This window comes from Molothrus ater, chromosome 2, assembly GCF_012460135.2.
Source record: "Molothrus ater isolate BHLD 08-10-18 breed brown headed cowbird chromosome 2, BPBGC_Mater_1.1, whole genome shotgun sequence".
Taxonomy (NCBI): domain Eukaryota; kingdom Metazoa; phylum Chordata; class Aves; order Passeriformes; family Icteridae; genus Molothrus; species Molothrus ater.
In genome coordinates, this window is record NC_050479.2 from 15,092,933 (window position 1) to 15,118,630 (window position 25,698).

Genomic DNA, 25,698 nt, shown 5'->3' on the forward strand with positions numbered 1-25,698 from the left:
AATAAACTCTGCTTCTGCAGAAAACCAAAGGGGTCCTCCAACTGCCTCCTCTGGAAGTCTCTGTAGCTTTTAAACCAACTCCCTTGCATCAATTTCTGCAGATGCCTCTCTGGGGTATTGCTGGAAACTGCACCAGTAAAACTGCAACTCCCTTTTCTCCCCATCTCCAGTTCAGACCCTATCCCTGGAGGCCATGTGCATGCACAACTACACAGCCACTTCTACATAAGCAGCTAGATAAATGGTAAGGGCCTCTCTAAATGTTTGCCTCCAAAGGAAATGTATTTTGTGATTCCATCCCAAGCCTCAACTTCAGTAGACAAAGTCCTGCAAGATTCAGTGTAACAACATGCCAGCAGTTTCAATCAAAATAGCAACAGAAACTTCACTGTAGGATCCCCAACTGGATTTCACATGAGACACAGTGTAAAATACCAATCTGACAAAAAAATCTCTTCATTGATAATATACCCATTGCTTATAATTTTAATACAGCCCAATATTAATGAATGTGAATAGATGAATCATCTTGTATAAATGCAAATAAAGCCTACATATACTATAACTTCAGGTGGCTGCTAAAACCCTTTCTTCCTTAAGACCTGCACCAGGTATAAGAAATTCCCTGTTTAATTAGACAACTTCTCTGTACTTAAAAAAAAAAATCCTCGGCTTGGCAGAGCCATTTCTATCACCTTGCAATTTCTATGCTTTTCTTTCAAAGCCACATTTTTCACAGACCCTAGGACCTTCAGGTCTGAGGAACATCATACAACTCCAGTGAAGAAAATTCCCCGAGAAAAACTTGCAATTTTCAACACCTGTACTGTCCAATTTGGTGCTTTTAAATTTAAACAGGAACTAAAGAACTGCCTTGGTCTGGGGTCACGTGTTGTCCCCACTTCCTGCTGCAACATTGATCTCAGTGTCTCACCTCTCACAGTCATTTCCAAGATATTTCCAATACACATTTCCCTCTTTGTGGAAGATTTTTTACTGTTTCTCATGTAATTCGTTTGTTCTTCCTTCAGAATGGCAATTTCCTTGCAACACCCACATGGAAACACCTTTGTAGCCCCACAGCACATCTACCACATGCCCTTTCCACTCATTTCCTCTTCCAGAGCTCTGCTGGTTTCCCATTTTCATTATTTGTCTAACCTTCTACACCTGATATCTTAAGGAAAATAAATTTACACAATCACATGAATGCTTTTGCAAACACATACAGGGTAGTTTTTGCCTTTAGTCTCGCATTTTCTCCATCCTTCTCCTTTCCACCACTTGAAGCCATTAGTCATTTTCAAACCACATTCACAAATGAGTGGGTAATAGGTTTCAAGGATAATTAAGTTAATAGACATTTTGTGATCATCAATACAGCTGGAAAAGGGGGAACCACGATATTTTTCCACTATGCAAACCCACATTGTGAACCTTTACCTTATGAGACACCGGGGCAAGATGAAGAGCTTTGAAACACCTCATCCAGAGGGAAAAAACAGTGGTGCTTACTTTTTTTTTTTTAAATACTAAAGTCAATCAACTTCAATGCCCTCATCTATATAGGATGTAAAGTTTTCCTAAGACAAGGCATGAAAAGGCTACTGGTTCTTTTCACACTTTTTTAAACCAGTGTCTGACATAAATAATCTAACACCTCTGAAATGTGACTTTGTTTATACACAGGTAATGTAGGCTGCAACACACATGTATGTGTGTACACTTTTATGAATTGAGACCTAATTAGCATTTTTAACAGCATCAGCATCTTTCAGAATGAAAAAATAAGTTCTATTATTAAACATTCATTCATGAAACCACCCTGAAGGACTCTTAGAAAAACCGGTCACATTAACATAGCACAGCTAATTCCATCACAGAATTAAAAAATAATACAATTCAACAGCTATTAATAGTTACAACTATTGATTCCACGTGAAAAAAATTCTTCAAAAACAATTAAAATTTTGCAAAGGAGATGCATACCCTCACTATTTCTACATTATCAACTATTTTTTCCTCATACGCTTTAGCCTCCTCATCAGTCTTCTTCATATAACATTAAGGGGAAATAATACATAGAAATAACAATTTCACTTTAAAAAGTTGCAATTTGGACAAATTCAGAATGCTGTTAGTAAAAGCATAACCCAAATCAAAAATTCATCCTATTTCACCATTAGTTGTAGTACTGAGATATTTTATAACAATAAACACTGTGAGCAGTTTAAAACCAGTATCATGCTTATTTTAGCATCCTAACAAGGGAAAACATCCTCAGAGCCTTTTAATTAAACGTAATAGTCCAAAATCTTTCAAAGAGAGAGGCAACCAAAGCTGCAATATAACGCAGTCTTTAAAGGCAACATACTGAGGTCAAATAAAAATCTGAATGCACAATACTGTTGTATATACACTGCCTAAGCCATCTAAGGTTCATAGTTCTAGGCTTTCATGAAACAAACATTTTATTTGTATTTCTAATGGAACTGCTTTATGTAGAGTCAGGGAAGAATGCAGTAAAATTCACACTGGACAAAGGAATTCTTTAAATGAGTGCTCTATTAAACATCTACAGCTGTTCCAGGAGCACAATACAGTTAAGTACCATAGCATTCTGAGGCAGCACTTACTGACAGGTTTGGTATACCACTCAAACCAGCAAAAAGGGAAATGCATAAAGGAAATAAGATTCAAAGGTTTAAGGCTGAAACCCAGCTGATAAATAGTGCAATACCAGTGTGGTGAGTAAAGAAACGCTAACATCTTTTATTTCTTTTTGCTTGGGTTTCATTTGTTTACTCCCACTACTTTGTGTATAAAGCAGATTTACCCTGTCAGGACAAGTAATAACCAAGCACAGCTAGCAGGACTGTATGAAGTCTCTAATAAAGGAGACTCCAAGCCAGTAACACTTTCTTTGTAAGAAAGAAGTTATGGGCTTTCAAACAACGCGCCTCTTTACTAAAACTACAAAACAGTCACGCCATAAACATCACCAGGGCTCATTCACCAAAAACAATGAGGCAAAGAAACGCAGCTGAATACATTCTACCTACAATGGAAGGAAATGTATGCACTGAGTATGTCACCATGGTGAAAAGAAGGACATCCATTTTGGTGTGGGGAGTGTTCTCCTACTACAATGCACACTTAAAGGGTGTGCTAAACCCAAACACCCAGATTTGCTCCATCATAAACCAAGACCATTTACATCATTGCAGGCTGCACTTCTCTGATGCATCAAAGCATCACCAAAAAAATTTCATGGTGTAAGCTGCTGATGCTGTCAGCCACTGAGGCATTCAAATGTCCTTAACTTCAGGAACAGATTTTGTTCTTATTTAATAGGATTTCTGAATGGATACGACTGCTTCACAGAATTGCAGCAATTCATGCCCGTACCAAAATAATTTGCCCACCTGAGGTTTAGAAGTTATAGGATTACACCCCAGTATTCTGTGAACGACCCTAAAAGCAGACCTAGACTTGCCAAAAAGGCCTTTTACTGTGAAAGTTTATATATTTTTTTATTTCTATCAGCAATTTTACCATATAGTTTATATAACCAACAATTTCTAGCTACAGTTAGGTTTTTTGTTCACCTTCTTTTTCCATTTTATTCATGTACCACGTGTCCAGACAGCAGTGGTAAGTTAATCAGACTGATGCATATTTGTCAGCCTGCTAGCTTTTCTCTGGCCACAGCACTGGAAGTCTTGAATACAAAAATCTATCTCCACAAAATCTCTTTGTTTCTCCTACTTAGACTGCAGTGTAATCTGCAGCAGCAGTTCAAGTTTTTTATTCCCAAAAAGGGGATAGTGCTAGTATGAAAAACAAGAGCTACAGAAGAGTTGCTGTGAAAGACATATTGAATCTCTGCCCACACAGATGGCTGAGTCAAACAGTACACTAAAAAAATCCAGTGGTGCTTGACAAATCCTAATTCACGACCATTGAAACCTGTGACACAACAACAGACGCAAAATGTTGTAGTAGTTATCTCATGGGAAGTTGACTGTATTTTCTTAAATTCTTAAAAGAAAAAAAAAACCTACGACATTATCTTACTGTCTCTTTAATGAGGACTCATGTACCCCTAAAAACAACCAATCCTTCCTCACTATTATTCTCTAAGTCTGCATTTATACTTCATACAGGTATTAGTCCTATTCTTAAGATCCAAAATGTTCTCCTGATGCTGCATAAGATATATGGTATAAGGAGTCCTTGCTCCAGACAACATAGCCCAAACACTAGACTAGACAGGAAGAAGCCCAGAAGCACAACTAAGAATTCTATTCTTGCTTCGTGCAATCGGCAGGAAATACAGATTTCCAGGGATTTTGGTTGGCAAAGACAAGTGAATGTGGTGAAGGTGAATGAAGAGAACATATCAAACCAGAAACAACGTGGAAGATGACATCACCAGAAGTTTGTGCTGGCAGAGCAAGGAGAGAAATGGGAAGAGACAGAGCTCATGAAGCTGCCTTCAAATGTGACCTCAGTCCAGGTTTGCTAAGGATCCTTCCTCTTCCACAAAGAACAATACAGTTCTTCCCAGTCAAGACTACAGTAATGAGGTGTACCTGTTAAATCCAGCTGTCCCATGAAAGAAAAACATATGATGTCCAGTGGAAGAGGAACAATGAGGTGCTTAAAGGATTTGTAAAAGCATTCTGCTCCCAAGGCTGTCTTCACTTTGCAGCAGCTTCTGACTCATTAGGAGACAAATTCAAGGCTCAGAGTTGTGCCAGCTTCTGAAGATACAACTTTCTGTCTGCCTGTCAGGTGGTCTTCTAAGATCTGGGAGAAAATCTATTGGACGAATCTGAGCACTCAGAAATTCAGGACTCATCGTGATTTCAGTACTGCAACTGATAGGTATCAGCAAATCAGTAGAAAAGAAATGAGCTGGGAGTACAGTACAAGACCTGGCTGTGTCCTAACCAGAGAGAAAGCTACTTATAAGCATTGGTAAATGCTCTAAACTTGGAGCTCAGAAGAATTTTCTGAGATTCCTATGATATCATTGCTTTCCAGTTTATGCTTGCCTCTAGACAACTGGGAAGTTTTCACTGGAGTCATTGAAGATGCAAGTAACATAGTAAAATCCTAACAGAATTTTGTTAAAGATGGAAAAAAGTAACTTCAGCTCTCAAAATCCTTGAGGCGTTCATGTTGCTTTTAGATCATGAAAGCCATGGATGGATAATGTATACATAATACAGAAATTGCAGAGACAGTGAATACCAACACAACCACACACAAAGCAACATAGCAACATTTTATAAAGTGTTTTTCAGGTGGATTGTAAATGTGTGGTCTAAGAATGAAGCCTTAACCAGGATTAACAGAAATAAATATGCCTAATTTCAATTCCAATTAAATGTGCAGATACTATTGGACATACTAGTGCATAGAAAAAAAATATTTTCATGAGGTTAGAAATAGCTTTATGCCAAAATATTGAACACATGCATAGTGCAAATCCACAATAGTGAATTTTAATGAGAAATCCTAATTTAATTACACATTTTTAAATATTCCTCATCAGGATGGAGTGAATCAGCCCTATAGAAGGCAGAAGAATTTCCAGGAATCTGACACATCAGAGAAGAAGGAAGATAAAGAAAGGTGACGTATATTACTATTCCAAAGAATACAACTTTCATGAATTACAGGAGTAAAGACTGAACAGAACTCCAGCAATTTACCTGGAAGTCTAGAAGCCGTGATTGACTGTAATTCCTGAGAAGTATCACAGGAGATGTTTCAATGCCAAGTTGCTTTGATCAGGTAAGGAGTTTTTTTGCTATAGCCTGAAGTGTGGGTTTCCATCTGTCTAAATTACATTCAGAGTCACGTAGAAATGCATCACCCTTTCACAAAAGACTCATGGGTTTTCAAGGCACTGATCTTGTCAGGAAATTTGCTTGAAAGAATTTTAAGATAAGGGAGAAGGTATAAAACAAAAGGTTTTAAAGCTATGAAGTCTCCTGAAAGAGGATACATTTTGTGGGCTGAGAAAGTAACAGGAAGTTAAAATTAGATTCAAACGTATCAGTGCGATGACAGTTTCCTTACAGCATGTTATAGGAGAGTTATTCCATGCTCCTCAAAATCCTCAGACAACTTTTTTTGAAAATAGAATTCTCTTTTAACATTTCCAGTTCATAAATGAAACTAAACCAAAACACTTTTAAAGCCTGGCAATAAAAGCTACTCTAATTTTCAGTAAAACTCAATTTCTGACATACATCTGGAAGTAGGACTGCTCCAGGCAAAGACCTGGAACAAAGAGTGTCCTTGGATCGGCCCTGCACAGTAGCACTACAAGCAAGACTACAGTGAAAGTAACTCAGCTAATCACAACTCTTACACTCCTTTAAATAATTGTGCCAGGCCTAACAAAGTCCTTAAAGACCTTAAGTGTCCCACAGAAACATCACAAACAGAGCACTCACTACAGCAACAAGTAAAGCACAACCTGTATGGCGCTGTCACCACTCCCTATGTATAAAACCCCATCACTGCATGTCTATGCAAGTTGGAGCTGCTGCTAGCTGCTCTTCCCAGACATGACCTCAAAATCCACTGCACAGGGATAGCCTAGAAGGGCAATGGGGTGGACAACCCTAACAGCCACTTCATTCATCCTAATGGTTTGCTCTCCCCTCTCAGAACCTAAGATGGAACTGGTACTAGAAAACAACCAAAAAACTAAGATTTGGGGTCTAGATTTGATAGTGACAGGTGTGCAGAATAAAATTAAATCCACATTCCTAACTTTTACTAATCAATTTTTAAAATCTTTCTATCTCCCCCTAGTGGCCCCAATACTTTCTTAGAAGGTACACAAGAAGCAGAATCATATTGATCTCCAGATGTTCCCACTTCCTGAGAAAAATGTGGTTATTGGCCTACCTTCATCCTTCACCCCTTTGGGGTCTTCACAAATGAAGAAGAACAAACTTTACCAAAATACCCAGACGCTCATAAATCAGAAAGTTCTTAAAATCTTTTAGAAAACATTTCTTAGAACCAGGTGTTTAGATCTTCAAAAGAACTTTCCTGGAAATCTGAAGCTTTCTCTGGACACTCAAGACAGCATTGCTGAAAGCATGATATCACCATAATTTCCCTCATTTTTGACTTCTTGGAATTCTTGGGTCTGATCAGCTGTCATTTCATTTCGGCTAAATGCAAAAGTACATGCAGTGCACAGTACTACAGTGACACACCAGTCCTTAGAAATAGATGTGTTCTAGCATCAATAACTACCTTCTTCCTGAACTTCCATTATTAAATTTATATTCAGTTGCAAAAAACCCATTGCTCTTCAATGTGCTTAATGCGTGTACATACATATGAAATTCACTTTTGAATAACAGACTATTAAAAAAAAAGAACTCAAAACCCCATCAAACAAACAACCAAAACCCAAAACGAACTTTGAGTTCTTACTAACCAACAGTCTTTAATCTTGACCACAGTTTCAATGAGGAAGCAAACAAGATTATTTCTCAATAGAAATCTGTGGCAAAAACTGACTCATCTATGCAAAAGAACATGTTTTTCTACTGCTCTTTCTGTTTCAAAACCCAGTATGATATGTTGCTTTCTGCCAATAACGATTTTGCAGGGAGAAAAAGTGAAGCCTATAGATATTCCAAGCACTAACAGGTTAGAACAGAGCTAAAAATATACTCCCAAATTTTCAAGTCTCAATACTAAACTCTTTCCATGAGATTGCACTAATTCTCTACACACTGATGTTAAATACCTAGAGAAAAATTTAGGAGCCAACTTTAGGTACTCTGGGTTTCAAACTTGGGGAAGGGCTATAGAGGGAGTAGAGAAGAAGCAGCAATGGTAGCTGCAATCTCCTGAACAAAACAAAGAGCTTACAGCCCGGCTTAAGAAGTGGAAAAGATTCAGGCCTCACCTAAGCCATTTATATGGAAATCATTTATGGGAGAGAAGTTGGTTTTCCTCAGAAAAATGAAACACAAAACACACAGCAGTAAAACAAAATAATTCTGTTGGATTAAAAAAGTTACACAAAGATCATACTCTGAACAAAACTTCAGCTGCTAGAAACAAAATAAGATACACCTTTAAATCAAGATAAGCATTTTATTTTCTCTGATGAAAATCCACTGTGATGCATTATATAAAGACTTACACATAGACTATTTTTAACCACTTTAGGAATTTCAACTATCATCTTAAATTCCTGCATATTATTCTTGTTATAATTAGAAAAAGTCACTACAAATGTAGCAAAAGCACTTCAGTCCTGGTCCCACATATGACCTAGGTAACAGAGGTTAAAGTGTAGAGCACTACCTCCAGAAAATCAGAAGTATTTTACTGCTATTTAAAAAAACCTAAAACATAACATGCATGTTTGTACACACACACACTCTGGAATTATATGTTGACATCCATAAAATGAAAAGTATGATCTGTTTTGTGAACTTGATAGTATCAAAGCAATTAATCTGATTTATGCAGGTTAAATTGCTGCTTTGTATTAGTAAAAAATACATATAAAACCTAATGATGTCCTCCTCTCGCTTACATACATTGAGTATATGCGTGTAGGGTGACAGTGCATATGAAGCTACTGTATTGAAAAGCTAATCTGAATTGCATGCTGACCTAAAAAAAAAAAGAATTGGTGCAAATATCCCCTCAGAACATATGAATGAATTGTAATTCTGCTTCCATTCAGTTTCTATGTTACATTTTGTAAAGAAGTTGGAGCTTGTTCATGTGCGTGATCTGGTTACCTGTGAGACATTTGGGAGATTTTACCTGTCCAACCAAGCCAGAAGACTTTTTGCTGCTCCAATCAGATCCACTACTGATGTCAGAAAATCATTCGGCAATTTGCGACTGGTCCTTCCATCATAGTGACCACTCCTCCTCCTTCCTGTAATGAAGTTCTGCAAATTTTTGGCAGATGCATTCAGTTTGTGAGAAAGGGTTTTTAGATTTTCTGTTTCCAAACCATAGTTCTGCATTGAAAAAAAAAAAAAAAAAAAGCAAAGAAAAGAAAATTAGCTTTACAGATGAACAGAAGATCCAAGAACAGCAAAACTGATCTTCTACTTCATTCCTAGTAATTAAGGCAGAAATACACCCACTCAGTAGTTTTTAAATGTATAGAATGTTCTGTTTCTGGAGTGCATAAAAAGAGAACAAAAGAAGAGCAAAATTATGAGTGATCCTTTAACTTGTTCTAAGTGTACTGAGAAAAACATCTCAAAGAAAAAACCTAGTCTGGAAAACTGTTTTTCAAAGCAGTGCATCACTGTCAGTAGAGCACCAGAATCACAGAATGGTGTGGGTTGGAAGGGACCTTCAAGACCATCTCGTTCTAACACCCCTGCCACGTGCACAGACACCTTTCACTAGAGCAGAGCCCCATCCAACCTGGCCTTGATCAGAGAGTTCTCTCTGTAGACCTGATGATAAGAGACTGGTACCCCATGTCCATATTCAGAACTCCTCAGACACACCTGGCACCAGGCCTTGCAACTTGCAGAAGTACGCAGCATGGACATGCTGTGGCACTAAATTGGTTTTGTTGACTCAGAGATCTAAGTAAGTTAATTAGCATACTGAAATTATTTTTTAGCAGTTAAGGACCACCACAATCACATACCAGAGAACACAGTGCTGCCCTGCACGACCTCTATCTTCTATTACCCACTCATTTAAAGTCAAGTTTAAAACTTTGTTTCCATTTAAGAGTCACTCGCTTAAATTACATTCCTTAGCTGTGCTGATGAGATATAAATAATTATGCAGAAATATTAACAAAAAGTAGTAACAAACAATATTAACAAACAGTAGCTGGCAATCCTTCAAAAGTACAAGTGTTACCAAAACAGCCCTCAAGAATGCCCTGATTTAATGTTTAATTACAATATAATAAAGTACCATCAGCGATTTGTCATTTCTATAAAAGATTTGTTTTCCTCACATACACAAAGAGTGATAGAGTTATTACAAAAAGGACTTATTTGCCTTTGCAAAGGAATTAGCAGTTGCACAGACTTGAGTTTAGTGCTCCTCTAAGAGAATTATGGAATTTTGAAGGTTCTCACTTTAGCCACATCACAGGCTGATAGCATGGGGTGTTGAGAACTCGCTCAGTTGACAATGAAATGGGCTACTCATTACAGAACATGGACATTTTCTACCACAAACTATGAAGTAGAATGCACAAAGCCCCTCAGAAGCACACAGAAAAATCTACTTCCTAATGACACTCCATGACAGCCCCAGCTCTCCTCCCATGCCCCTGGTTTGCTTCTCATGCTGATCTGTCCACAAGGAGAGAAGGGAGAAGAGATACACTCACCAATGCTAATTTAAGATTGCTGAAGCTTATTCGCCTTAGTCTTTTTCTATTGGAATTGAGGGGGCACGATGTGAGGTGGTGATTATTTACAGCAGTTGTCTTGCTCCCAATCCAAACCATCTACTAAATGAAGTTAATCCCCTTTTACTACACAGGGACTGCAGGAACACTATACTGAAGCCATTCCCAGTGAGCCCCCAGCCCTTCCACAACATCCACTCCCATGCCAAGGGGGCTCATGATGGAAAGGAGACACTACAGCACACAGCTCATCTGCCACCTCCCAGCCAGCTCTGTGTGCCTGTAAACTGAGCACACTTTGTGAGGCAGCTGCTCAACCAACAACCATCCTTCTGCAGCAGAAAATGCGCTTTGGAACTCAGCTGAAGGGGCCACTGACCACATACTAAGGTTGCACTTCATAAACTGGAACTTTTGTGAACATCCCTATCTTGGGCAAGGAAGGCTTTGCAGGCATGTTTCTCAACTACACAGATGCTGTCCCCTGCCACTACAATCAATCCCAATAAGACCAATTGTATATTTGGGCAGTAACTTTTCCACCATGTACATATTTAAGAGCAATTATAAAACAGAGAGCATTAGGTTATAAATAAAAAAATACAAGATGAAAACAATTAATTTGGATTGAAAAGAAAAATGTACATTATTATGCAGCTAAATGGCTCATAACTAATAACTTATTAAATCAGTCCAAAATAAGAAGATAAACATCAGATAAAAATATATCTGTTTTTTCCTGCAGCTTTCTGTGGTTGGTCTGCTGAGGAAGCACAATTAAGGAGTGAGGGGGAGTAGGCTGGAAAAAGATAACAGGTTTGTTCTTACTTCATTCTGCTTCTTGAGCATCTAGCTCATTTTGGCAAAATTAATGGGGGAAGAAATAAATGAAAGATATTCTGGATGAATGATACATCACCAAAAATGTCTTAAAGACCAGCCACAAGCAAGCCCCAACAACATGGCACTCACGCCCCCACACGTGGGATACAACCACAGGCTGCAGGCCAGCCATGGGCCTTCTCACAGGGCTGCCTTCCTTCTGACACACTGAAATGCTGAATTTCTTAATTCAGCAGGCTGTTCCTAAGGAGCTGAGTCTGATAATCCAAAAATAAAACTAAGGTGGGTGAGGAGGGGGTGTGTGGGGAGGGTGCCATGCAAGGCCAGGCACCTTCTTGTCACCCCAGCCGTGCCCCACACAGGGCCCACAGCCAGGGGAGACCACACTGAGGCCGAGGCAGGATCCCAAAGGTCTTCAACAACCCCAGATTATTTCAGTTCCCTCTCTTTTGCCATCTCCTCTTTGTCACCTTGTCTGTCCCTCACCTGCTGGTTCCCAGCCTGTGCAGGCCGCCATGCCCACCCCAGAGGGAGCCCTGGCAGGCAGCGTACAGACCTGTAGTACCAGCAGAAAGTAAAGCACCAGAATAAAAGAAAACCTGCAATATTGAACACTGCAGACCAAGCAAAACACTCAGGTTTTTTTGTACAACAGGCAGATAGGCTGCATTTATGTATACACTTCTTTAGAAAATCAGCTACAAAACCTTAGTGGCTCCCTCTTATTATTTAAGTGATGGCCACCTACAGTCACATTCTTTTTCACAGGCTGTTTTTCACCATCAGATATGAGGGAAGGAAGAGGCAGCATTAAGAGATTCAAAGCCTGTTTTAACACATATTCATCAAATGTGTGTGTGTGTGTGTGTGTGTGTGTGTGTGTGTATGTTAACATAAAACACTGTGCCTAGGCCACATGTGAATTCTGTCTTACATGAGGATTGCACTGACTTTGGTAAAGCCTCCACCTGTAATATCATACAGATAAAGCCAGAGATCGAAAATACAGAGATAAATTTCAGGCAAAATATATTTTGGGGCAGCTGTATTTATTGAAGCCTTTAAGTAGAAGGATCCTAAAGCAGCAGCCAAGCTAACAAAATCCTCACTTTGTTTATCACTAATATTTCTGGCCCATGTTAAAAGCAACCAGAGCTGTGTGTTCTAATACTAGGAAAAAGCATGCTTAAATAAAAAGTGCCAAGTTGAATCATACTTTATATTCAATAGTACACTATTAACAACACGGTTTTGTTAGAAAAGCACTGTGTTTATTTTCAAGCACTGTAAGAAGATAATTGCAGGCAAAGGAGACAGTTCTTTGTTTTCCCCTAGTCTACATTTAGCCAGCACTAACACGAGTTGTGCTTTCATTAGCCAAAATATATTCACAGTCACTGAAAGAGCCACAAAGAAATCTCTGCATGCCTGTAGAGATTACGAGAAGTGACACAAGCCTAGGCATCCACTCCCCCAGTGGGAGGCCACAGAGTGTCTTCAGACACCCCACCCCAACAGAAAAAGCTCTAATGGAGTCCCTTCCGGCAATCATAAAACAAGAACTTGATGAAGCTGAACTACACAGAGTAATAGCTTGTCAGCAGGTGTTTGAACTAAAGGTGGTGGGAGCTATTAATAGACATCTTACCTGCTAATTACTTTTCTGTGCCTTAACATGACAGGGTGAGTGAGGAATTGTAGCTCTTTTCTTCACATGCTGACAAGCAGCAGCTCTAATCACCATTGAGGAGTTTTGCTGGGTATTTTTGTTAGAAGAGCCAGCCTGGTCCCTCTGCAAGCCCATCCTTGCACCAGCATACCAAGAGTAGGAAGAGAGTTCACAAACCAAATGTGAAAATAAAGCAAAATTTTCTTTAAATAGTTTGATCAATGTTCAGTAGTTATGTTCCCTGCTTCCCTCAATCAAAAAAAAAAAAAAAGTTAAAATTTAGACCTCATCTCTTTCCTGTGTTAAATTCACTTGATTCTTGATGGTAGGAAATACATCTGACACTTTTAGCACAGCTGAAAAGTAAAGTGTTCCAAACTCGAACAGTGCTAACTAATCTCTGCTGGCTTAGACAGACTGTCTAGAGGATGCCAGGACTTTAGTTTTGGGTATTTTTATACTGCCCATTCCAAGTGCAAGGCCATCTCAGCTACCTAAATAAGCCAAGCTCAGATCTAAACCCAGTACAATGTGCAACACAGACATAACCACAGTCCCATTAACAAATCCAGAAATCCCTTAGAACAGCTGTCTAGATCACAACTTTTATGCAACCATGAATATCTCTACATCTCCAAGCACAAATGCTGTATCAAGTTCAGTGACACTGTTTGACTCTTACAAACACTCCAAGACAGGGAAATGAACATATGGCCTCTCTGCCTACCTTTCTAAATCACTGTGTCTTTTCTTCAGCCCAGAAGACTGAAAACCTTGTGAAACAAAAGGCATGAAAGAATACTGCTGAAAACCATGTGAAGCAAAAGGCATGCAGAGACCAGTGTTCAGTTCTGCTGAAGAGACACAAGATTGGAACAGAAGATGCTACTGTAATACTGGTGCTTGTGGGCAAGAAGAAAATAAAAGCAGTATCTTCACCAGACAATGGAGCAGATAGCAGTGCTTACATTGATTAATTTCTGCTGCTCCTCTGCAGAAGGCAACCACGACTGTATAAACTGAAGAAGGTGAAGGTTTATTCTAATTTGGTAACTATTTTTTGTAACACACACAAACAATATAATTTAAAGCAGAAAGAAAATGGCAACCATTTGAAAAGACAAATTTTATAGCCTAGATAGCTGTAGTGAGCAATCAATTATGTGTAAAGAAGTGCAACTTCTCCACTACATCTGATATATCTCAGTAATAAGGATAACTATCACAAGAATGAAATAGTAAGTTTTCTCTCCAATGCAATAAAAAGTCATTTTTCACTTATTCACAGGAGTTTTAGGCAAGAATAGCATATGGCTGCTAAGAAATGGACTTAAAATCACCTCAGGTGAGTTTAATTCTTCTCCTCACTATCTTTCAATGCTTTCACCTTCCACACTTAACTCTTGAGTATCCTTTCTGTTTGTATTATTTATCTGCTTTCAAACAAACAACCTGGAAACAGTAAAGTTCATAGGGTCCTCATTTCTTGAAAAGCCTGAGGAAGATTTTAAATGAATAATCAAAACAGCATCACACAGATATCACAGCACATGCAGTCATTTCACAACCACACCTGAAAATTAGTGCTGGGCAAAAATTCACCAAGAAAAGTTCCACCCTTCACCTCTGAAGTTGATTTTAAAAATGAACAAAATGGATCTGAAACTCATTCTCCAAAACATTTGGCTGAACACATCCCACAAAGTATGAGGCAGATAGCTTACCAGCCTAAAGCTGCTAGCAACTGATATCACAGCTTGTCATATGGAAGGTGCCTTATGTAACTTTATACCTCATCAGATCTGCCTACAACATATATTTCTAACGGCCCTTCCTCCAGCGTCTTGAAATGTTAACACTAAGGTTATCTCTCCTTCAAATAGCACTGGCATATGGGGTAATTTAGAAGTGCACAACACATGATCCTAACACATCTGTTTCTTAAACACAGAATAAGTAGATAAGGACAGAAACCCAGATAGCTCAAATGACACTTATAATTTACTGCAATTATTAAACACACACTGATTAAAAGGCAAACTGTTTCAAAGAGTATAAATATTTGTCCTAAATGTTTATAGTCAGAAAAACACTCAGGTGCGTGATACTTCTAGCCTTGCAGAAGCCAGGAAAGATGACTATGAAGTCATCATCATTATCTCCTTGAAAAATGCCCTTCTTTTTCTACACCACAATCAAGGAACATGTCAAAAAGCCAAGCCAAGGCCATGCTTTGTAGCACTAATAGAGCAATTATATAATCTATTCTTCTCTTATTCAATCAACAGCCTCTGAAAGACCAAATGCTCATTACTTCTTTGGTTTTTTTTTTACTTTCTCATGTAATTTAGTCCCTAGACTGCCAAATGCTCTTATTTCTCCATAATTTGAACTACCAGTTCCATATCCAGTTACATGTATTTCCAAAAGTCTTAAACAGCTAATCAGCAGTTCAAAATAATTGTTTGAAAAAGGAAATAAGTATTGTTATGAACACACTACCTTTTAAAAACATTTTACATTGTAACAGCTCTTTTTATCCAGTCTGCTTTTAACTGGGGGTTTACAACTTTATGAATGTCCCTCCCAACCCAAGCCACACTATGACTCTATGAACCAGGGTATGTATTTCATACTTGCCCAAACCTCCAGGCAGTCCAAAGGGGGAAAAAAATAAAAACAAGAAAAGAAAAGAAAAAGACCTACAACAACAAAATCCACAATTAAAAAGTATCTAGAAGGATGTTCACCATTTGCATGCAGATGTATTTACTGCCTTTGGCACGAGATGGGGTTTACTGCAGTTCTGAGTAAATGATTTGCTAACACATTTTCAATGTGATCTATATGAGCTATCAGAAAATCTTTAGCTCTTAGCTTTATTGATCTGGTGATGGACTTCAGGTTTTCCTGCACTGCAGTTACATTAGCTCAGGCTGAGGACAGGGAGCTATATGATATACGATATATAAGCAGAACTTTAACTTGCAATGGGCAATAGTGGAAATGGTAAGCAATTTTTCTGCTATGAGTATTCAGAATACTAACACTAAATTCCACCTTCAGTACATATAAATCTCCATTCTGAAATGAAGCCTACTTCATTTAGCACCAGAATGATTAAGTCTAATATTCACTGTTACTGACAAAACAGTTTTAAGATCTGACTAGTGATAAGTGCAAAAAAAGTATTTCTGTGTGAGAAATGGCAGGAAGATGAAATTAAGATAAAAGGCATAATTCTTAAGAGGAATCAAATTATTCATGGGTAAAGTAGGTCTATTTTTTACATTCATTTGCATATCAATGTTTTGTGTTAGTGGTAAATGATAAGTAATTTCATGCTGTTAGTGTACACCAATGTTTTCTCTGCCAAATAATGCTATTTCATCTGCTGCAATCTTCTAGCCTTACAGATTGAAAAATACTGTGCAATAAGAGATCTTCCTGTACAGCCACAGCAGATTTAACTAACTAGCATGAAAATAGTACTGAAACTAGTATGCTCTATAAAGCAAAATCTGTTTTATTTTTTAACCAAACTTTATTCCACACAAATTAAGAATTAACTCCCTGAAGAATTATTTTGCGAATTCACAGGGACTTCATAAAGTTCTTTTTTAATGAAAAACTTAAAGCATCCAAAAATTATTTTTGAAGCTTTTCAAATATTCTTATAACAACACCTCTACTTTAGGATCTCTGTTTAAAATATTTGAAAAATCAAATTAAACTAATTTAATCTTCATGCAAACACAATGAACATGATATTTAGGAAAGCAAAAAAAAAAATCTCCATCTGGCATCTCATTCATCAAGGCATTGTGGTAAACTAGATCATTTTCTTAAATATGGAAGAAGTCATGTTTGGCTGTGCAGTCTTCAGTTTTTGTATTCTCCAGGCAGTGTGTAGTGTTTTTTGGGAAAAAACAGTCATACCCAGTTCGTAAATGAAACTCCATCTCCTGACAAACAGATGATAGAAAAAGAATTATGTAATTTCTTCGCTTTTTTCAGGCCAGTTACATATACCAGGAGCTACAAGATCCCCCAATGCATTCTAAACTTGATGACTGGTACAGTGATCTGACAGCATTATCTAAGGAATTTGTTCTTTATTATCACTTGTCTTCTCCCAATGCATCATCTCCTTTTCTTCTCAATTTATTTTCCACTGATATTGTTCATTCACATTCAGTTTTTAAAGCAACCACCAAAGAAACAAGGCTCATCACATTTTGTGATGATGAAGTCTGCTACACTGTTGATTGTTTAATGATTAAATGAAAAGCAGTGTTAGGCTAGCTTCACCCTCACACACATACTGAAAGGATCATGTTGAGGCTAAGATCTTAATGGCAACTGTTAGAACAGTGTGAGCAACTGTGTATTTTATTACCTGTGAATAGTGGAAAAACATGGCACTCAACTCAGTAGTTTTTCCTGTATCTCTAGAGCTGGACATGTAGTTCCTCAGTCTATCATTTTCCACCAGTTTTGAGACATCAATTTTTTGGAGTGATTTTGTTAATATGAATAAAGATGCCCATCCACATCAAGTAAAAATCTACCTGCTGACACCGCCAGTCTGATTGCATGTCCCAATTTAAACAGAAAGACAAGAATAGGAGATTTGTCTTGCTAGAAATCAAGTAATGCTGCCAGCATATATCCATCATGGTGGCTTCTCAAGGTTTCTCACCTTGAACAACACGTGACAAACTCTTAGCAGCAACAAAATACCATCACAGACATCACTACTTATTTCTTCTAAGCACAGAGAACATTTCCTTTGTCGTGCCCTTTCTGACATATGGATTTTGTAAAACAGAAAGCTGCACCAAGGCATGATAATCTATTGAACATGCTCCCACCTTCCCAGTCTGAGGAGAGAGGGAAGAGATGAACTGCCTTTGTTAGACTGCCTGCCCAGTCCCAGAGCACGTTCAGCTCCAGCGAAGGTATGCAGGATGTACACCCCCACCATTACCAGCAAGCATGACCTATAACAGCACTAGCAGCTGGGCAAAAACTTTATTCCTCCTTCCCCGAAACACCACAGGAAAAGAAAACCTGTGAATATCACCCCCTGAATGCTTGTTCTGCTGTCAAGAGCACAGTATGGCAGGCTGGCAGCCAAGAGAGACTCTACTAAAGATGGATAGCACAGGCCACCATTTGTCCTCTGATCAGCTCACAAACACTGAAGGATCCATTTGTTGCAAGTGCTGATGACAGGAGGGAAATAATGTGAGAGACCACAGCCAGCCACCCACCCACCTTCTGTCAGAAACCCATACAGAACATCCTTTAAATAGGATGTGTTATCAATCATAACTGGCTCCCAACTCTTACTGTGGCAGTTGGTCCATTTAGCATAGTCCAACAGCCCCCACTGGCGTGTCCCCTGCACTCTCCATACCAGCCAGATATGCTTGTTCAGGCTCTCCACCTTCCCCTGGTAAGAAAATGCAGCCCTGTGAATTATAGGCATGCAACACAAGCAGCTGGTTTGCTGTTTGCCCTATCCACAGCTGCCAGGGAACTGCAAGCAGTTTACCCCCAAAAAATATTGGGAAGGGGTGGAAGGAATAAAGCACATAAGCAGTCACCATTGCAGAAACTTTCCTAAGTGACAGCAACTCTGCATTGGAAAATTCTCTCCTGCAAAGTGGAACAAAAATGAACAGTGGGAGAGGTTCTGTCCCCTCAGTTGTTCTCAATGCCAAAAACTGTTTAGGTGGTCACTCACTAACCCAGAGAGAAAGGGGGAAGAAGCAGAAGTAACAATCCTTTAATTTTTTAATATTTACTTTTAAATCAATCTGGGGATGTTGTAGTGTGTTTTGTTAAGTTATTAGGTTGGTTTATTCCAATCTCCTCCTGTCTGAAAATGGTTCTGCCCCAGTTCTCCCTCCCCGCCTTTGGAGCTGTCTGTCTTCCTGGCTCCACCCCAGCCAACAATGTATCCCCTAAACTCCGCCCTGGTTTCCCTGGAAACCCCTGTATTTTTTCTTCTGATCCCTCCCTGGTACCCCGCCAATCACTCTCACTCCCCACCCTTACTGCTAGAATGTTCCAGCAGGGGAGTTCGATGGTTGGCTGAGGAACCGGGGCCCCTCCCCAGAATGTTTCCCGTTGGTGTTACCCACGTGTCAATCCCTTGGACCCCACTCCCCACTGCACCCCCATTGGCCCAATGCCTGGCACCTCCCTACCCTTAAAACCTGTTGTCAGCCCCCCCCCCCCCCCCCCCCCCCCATCCGTCTTCTCCTGTCGGTCCCTCCGGATTCATTAAAGCCTGGATTAAGCCACAGTTGGAATCCGCCGTCTTCTTTCCGCTGGTTGCAGCCTTTACCAGACTCCGTCCTGCACAAGGTGTGCCTACAGCCGCAAGCTGGGCACTGCCTTAGGCGCTATCCCGAAGCCAGCTCTCGGGAGAAGTGCCCCCTCGTGCTGCTGGCAGTGCTGGAGCTAGCCGGACGCTGACAATTGAGAGTCACTGCTGCAGTTCTTGGCGCCCAACGTGGGGCCACACTACAACAGGGTTAAGCTTGCAAGGCATAATTAACTTTACTATTCACAGCCCATCATACCATCCATATTCTCCAGCATCCAAAGAGATGTTAACTCATTTGGATCATGTATTTGCAACTCATGCTAAGTTCTATCATGAAATCTCTGTCAAACTCCTATCAAACAAACAAAGAAAAAAAATCAGATAATTTAAAAAAAAATGCATAGCCACTATCTGAACTAGCAGTTATCCTATACTGGTGAGTCATAAGCCTAATGTTCTTCTAAACAATACAGCTAAAATTAAAGTCAAATCAGAAGAAAAGACAAGCCCTATCCAGGATAGACACTCACAGATGCAGTAAGAAAAGAAAAGCCTGTAAGTATAGGACCAGTCCAGCCAAATGGATTGCCTCTGAATTAAATTTTCTAAGAGGTTTATCTGATTGGTAAACAATAAATTCAAATTAAGTCCACTAAAATCAATATAACAATAACATTTTGTATCCCCGAGGAGCCATCGGGAGCCAATTGTGAGACTGCAAAAACCTCATCTTAAAATAGAAGCTGTGATCTGAACTCATGCCACTATGTCTTAGCAATTTTCTCCAAGACAAACTCAGAAAAGCAGACAATACTGTATGTGCAACAAGAACCAGGAACAGAGAGTCTTTTTGCATGCATTTAAGATGCAGTGTTAGCCTTTCCTAGAAATTCCTTATTTTATATTCAACTTAGTTCCATATACTTTTGCCTAAGATAAAGGAGCTACAAAGACAAGTTGTGTTTGTTTGTCTGAAGATTGTATCTGTAATTACATACCAAAGAAAAAAGAAATTTCATCTAATAAACAAGGTTTTTTTTCCCTTAACAGTAATTTATTTTTCAAAGAGCCACAATCTGTTTCTCTGTGTGACTAGGAAAAAGTCATTGGTGCTCCCCCTAAATTAGAGTTTATCTTTCTCAGTTAACTGAAGTATTTACTTTCTTGTTTTCTTTTGCACTCTCTGATAAGAAAATACTTTGTGAATAACTCTTTATGTCCACTTCTGTATGAGTAGCATTTTTTTAAGATTGCAACTTCCTTATTTAAAAAACAAATTGATGAGTTAACTTACTGCACTGACTCACACTGCAATGCTACTAGAAACTGTATTCTACAGAAGATAACCAGTGTTTAAAACCAAATGTTTACCTGTATGAAAAAGCTTTCTCCTTTTTTTAACTTTTTTGGGTATGTTTTATTTTTTTTCACTCTTTCCTTTTCATTACACTTCACAATACCCCAAAAATGTAACAACAGGGTATTCAGAAAAGCTGCTGCATATGGAGAACCAACAAGCCCTTCTGAAGAGCCTTTCAGCCTACCGTCTTTGATTGCCTCTCCCAGGATTCAGCTTTCTTAAAAGCTCCTTCTGAGGCTTGAAGAATAGCATGTACTAAAAACCCACAAAACAGCACCTTAGGCAGTGAAGTACATCTTAACGGAGCTATTCACAATCCTTTCTACAATGGAGAATGCTGTGTGCCCAATCTATCACTAATCTTTACAGACACACACTAGAAGTTCATAAGGAGGGTGAAGTCAGCACCACACCCCTCACTGAGCAGATAATCCTAGTTATGCACGACAGGACCTGACTGAAAAGACCATTACCAAAATCCTTCCCTATGCCCCATCAAAAATTTATATACTATTTATACATAAGATAATTACTTCAGTATTTAATCCTTTCAACTGTGAAATACAAGCAGCTCTGTTTCATCAGGCTCAAAAAATCATCTAAAACATAATTTGCATGAAAGGACCAGTGAAGAATGACATGGTTAAATATCAGAACATTTTGTTGGTAAAGGGCAACCAACACTCAATTACTCCGTTCACATATATAACTATTTTGCATTCCAAACCAAACAGAGTCTAGTTTCTCTGTGATTTCAGATAAACTTTTATTCTATAAGGACAGATATGCAAGCCCTAAATCTCTGATATGAGTTTATTTAACAAACATCACTCTATCAATAGGTTTTTCCCTTTTTCCTGCCCCTGGTTTAAAATGCTTAACTGTTCACACATTACAAATCAGGAGTTTTTTGAGCTACTTAGATAAGTCTCTAGGATTAACAGTTTGAGTACAGGAAGTGTGAATATGTGAACACTGTTCACCCCTCCCCATTTGCCCCAAGACGTTTACCAGTGCACAGAGCAAGTCTACTGCTTCCAAGATAAGCTCCTGATGGCCAATTCGTGTGACTCCAAGATCTTCCAGTTCCTGATGAGTAATTCGTAATAGCTGGTCACCACTAATCTTCTCTCTCTCAAAGTTCTTTATATATTGCTGCAGGCAATCATCAAGACCTGCAGCAAAAGGACAGAAGGAGAGAAGACAAAAGTTAGCAACATTTTGTACCCTAGTAGGAAATAAAACTGGCCAAAAATCGAGGCAGAAGAGGATTCTTGCCCTATCTTTAAGAGAAGTATTTTAACATTAAAAAAAACTTCATGTTACCCAAGAACCTTAAGATCTGATGAGCTACAGCAGCTATGGATTATATACCTGTGGACAATACCAACTGCTCCTGAACCCTGAACAAAGCCCTGAAGTCTTGTAGTTTACTGTGCTATGAATGTCAATCCAGCAGCCCCTCATAACAGGTATGCTAGGCATGCCTCCATCACATCTGGAAGGGGAGAAGAGAAAAGGGAACAATGGAACACACAGTCAAACACAAAGTGGCAGTGCCACACCAAAGTGTGTCTCCCTCTCCAAGGTCCCTCATGTATTGCTGAGTCACCTGAAAGTTCACAGATCATGCCAGCCTCGAAAACAAGCTGCAAAGAGCTCTAGAGAACAAGAAAGGCAGTAGCAGTGCAAATGCAAAAACTGGGCCCCAACTCAGCAGCAGATCCAGCTCAATGTACCACAAAAAGACCTGCAAGGAATGACAGTACACAAGTGAGCATGAAAAACCACTCAAATAAGACCTAGCTGCACTTTTCAGAACAGAGTAATCAGGAGCAGAAACAGGCCCATTGTGCCAAAAAACATGGCTCAAAGTTATGCACCACATTTGCTCAGGACATGGCAGCATTGTACAGGTCCTGCTTTGGGGGGCATCCATATTCTGCCTTTTCAGTTTGATTATGAGTCAATCACATGCAGCTGGCCACACATTCATCTGGAGCAAAGAGCTCTGCAGATTGTGAGAGAATCCATCATGAATCTCTGGCCCATCAATCTTTCCCATTAGAGCCAGGAAGTATGGGGAAGCACTGCAGCACGTGCATTCATGTACCAAGGGGATAAGTAAGACTCTCGGGTATTTGGTGGTCCATTTAACATTCCTGTCTGAACATTTCCAATGGATCAACATGACTGCTAAAAGCAACAGGACTTGACAAAGCTCTAAATGCATTAATTTCTTGAGAGATACAACCTTTCTGAAAAATGTCTTCAAACAATCCCTAATAATGAAAAGACATCTGCTCATTAGACTGGAAGAAATCAAGAACATTCTTACTTGCTAATCAAAATGTCTGAAAAATCTGAAGATACATGGAAGATAAAAGATTGATCTGACTGCTGAGCCCCAGTTATATTGTAAGAGCCCTGGTATACAACATAAAGCTCTGTGAAACCAGTTCTGTTGCATTTTTGGTTCTCATTCGTGCCTTTCAGGATGTAGCCACACCTCAGAAGAGACTCACACGAGGAACATATTGGTACTGCAGGCAGGGATGCCCCAGTAGCAGGCCAGCCTCTGGTTCCTGGCTCAGCCCATGGGCAGGAGTCACCCACACTCTGTCCATGCTACACCAACACAACATTCATAGGACTTTAACCTCTAGAATTCACACACTGAAACTAAACCACACACTGCAAAAGAAGTGCTCCAGTCTCAAGATACAGGAGAAAGTCCCCAGTTCCAGCAGACTCACCCATGTCCTTCCAGAGCCTGCTGCCTGATTTTCTGCCTCCAAAATATAGCTACTTCAAGGTCTAGGTTAATCAAGCACTTGAAGCTATTGCCTTCATTTCACTGCCCTTTCCAATCAAAAAGTTGCTCAAGCCATTCTATAGGAAAGAAATCTTAAGAGGGCAGGAGAGGCTCCCTCCATAGGCAGCTGGTCAGAGCATGGTGCTAACATGCACCAAAGCTGGGGGGGGGGGTTGATCCTTGTACAGACCATTCTCTCAAGAGCTGGACTCAGTAATCCTTGTGGGCCCCTTCCAACCCAGAATATTCTGTGATTCTGTGACAGGGTGAAAATTGAGCTGTCAGGAAAGACGACCAGCCTGGCTGAACAGAGAGCTTTGACTGGAACTCAGGAAAAAAAAGAGAGTTTATAACTTTTGCAGAAGGGGCAGGAAACTCAGGAGGACTACAGGGATATCATGAAGTTATACAGGGAGAAAATCAGAAATACCAAAGCCCAACTAGAACTTAATTGGGCCAGTGCCATAAAAGAAAAAATAAGTGTTTCTGTAAATACATTAACAACCAAAGGAGAGCCACAAAGAATCTTCCACTTTACTAGACGTGGGGGAAACACAGTAGGGAAGAATGAAGAAAAGACTAAGGTACTTTATTTCTTCTCTGCCTCAGCCTTGAGTAACAAGACCAGTTGTTCTCCAGGGGCCCAGCCCCCTGAGCTAGAAGACAGGGATGGGGAGCAGAATGAAGCCTCCATAACCCAAGAGAAAATGGTCAGCGACCTATTACTTAAACACAAAGAAGTCTGTGGGGTTGGATGGGATCCACCCAAGGGTACTGAGGGAGCTGGTGCAAGTGTTCACTGAGCCACTTTGCACCAAATACCAGCAGTCCTGGCTAACTGGAGAGGTTACAGCTGATGGCAGGTCAGCAAATGTGATGTCCAACTCTAGGAAGTGCTGGAAGGAGGATCTGGGCAACCATAATTCTTTCAGTCTGAACTCATGCCAGGAAAGGTCATGGAGCAGCTCTTCCTGAGTGCAATCACACAGCACATACAGGACAACTGGGAGATCAGGCCCAACCAGCATGGATTTAGAAAAGACATGTTCTGTTTGACCCATCTGAGCTCCTTCTGTGACAGGGTGACCCCCCTAGTAAATGAGGAAAAAGCTGTGGTATTTGTCTATATAGACTTCAGAAGAGTCTCTGACATCATCTCCCACAGCATTTTCCTGGAAAAACTGGCAATTCATGGCTTGGATGGGTGTACTCTTGGCAGGGTATAAAACTGGCTGGATGACTGGGCTCTGGGAGTGGTGGTGAATGGAGTTAATCCAGCTGGTGGCTGGTCACAAGTGATGCTCCTCGGGCTTCTCTGTTGAGGCCAGTCCATTTTAAAGTACTGATGATCTGGATGAGGGACTCAGTGTACTTCTGCTCTTCCTGAACTTAAAACCTACACAGACTACTGAATGAGAATAACATTAAATAATCAACGTCATCAGGTATCAAAAAATGAATTACCAGTTAAGGCACTAGCAACACAAATCCAGAATAAGACATGACAGATACACTTAATAAACAGTTACTGACAGAAAATTCTACGTAAAGGCATTACTCTTCCTCCTCCTGCTACCTAAGTATTTTTGTCATTCAGATGTAATCTAGATGGATGCATGTAGTGCCTACAGGGTGAGAAAAAAGTTTAAGAGAACAAAAATATTACTGACAATTGTTTGACTCACCAATTTCATAAAAATTACAGCCAGGAAACAAGAAAATAATTTAACCATATACTGGATGACGTTTTCAGAAAAGCTTGCCACAAATACGGCTCCTTATTCCCTAAACATCCTTTTAAAGTAATTTATTTCTGTCATTTTATTTCTAAATTAAAGAACAACTCTTCTTTTTGTAAACAAAACTGTGCACAGATGATGATGATGACAATGATGATGATGATAATAATAAAACAAAAAGGCCAGCATTCCTCTCCCACACCTTTTGCCCCCAAAGCCACAACACATCCAGACAGCCACTGCTGCCTTCAAATCAACAGGAGGGGAGCTGCAGGGAATGAACATTCCCAGCTGATGATACCATTAACTTGGGACAGGACAAGATGTACCAAAAAACACCAGGTGCCTGGAGAGGAAGCTAAATGAAAATAATATCTAAAGAGTACTGTCTTCTCCTAATTTTCTGCAAGTCCAAACTCCACCCAACCTCAATGTAGTCAGCAATTTTTCTAGCTGCCAAGGGCTGCTCTGCTTCTTCCCCTCTGTCATATGAGAGGATGTCACCCAACCCTCATACCACAGCAATT

General features: G+C 39.6%; 1 protein-coding gene across 5 annotated transcripts in view; it reads right to left on the reverse strand.

The window, feature by feature from the left end:
* CNKSR2 (connector enhancer of kinase suppressor of Ras 2) overlaps positions 1–25,698 on the reverse strand; it is a 206,924-nt gene that overhangs the window by 148,361 nt on the left and 32,865 nt on the right. For all 5 annotated transcript variants that reach the window (XM_036390899.2, XM_036390809.2, XM_054518168.1 and 2 more), the window contains exons 2-3: positions 21,629–21,792; positions 8,830–9,032 (exon numbers count right to left, since the gene is read on the reverse strand). In XM_036390899.2, the coding sequence (XP_036246792.1) occupies positions 8,830–9,032; positions 21,629–21,792 (367 nt within the window). The remainder of the gene's footprint in view (positions 1–8,829; positions 9,033–21,628; positions 21,793–25,698) is intronic.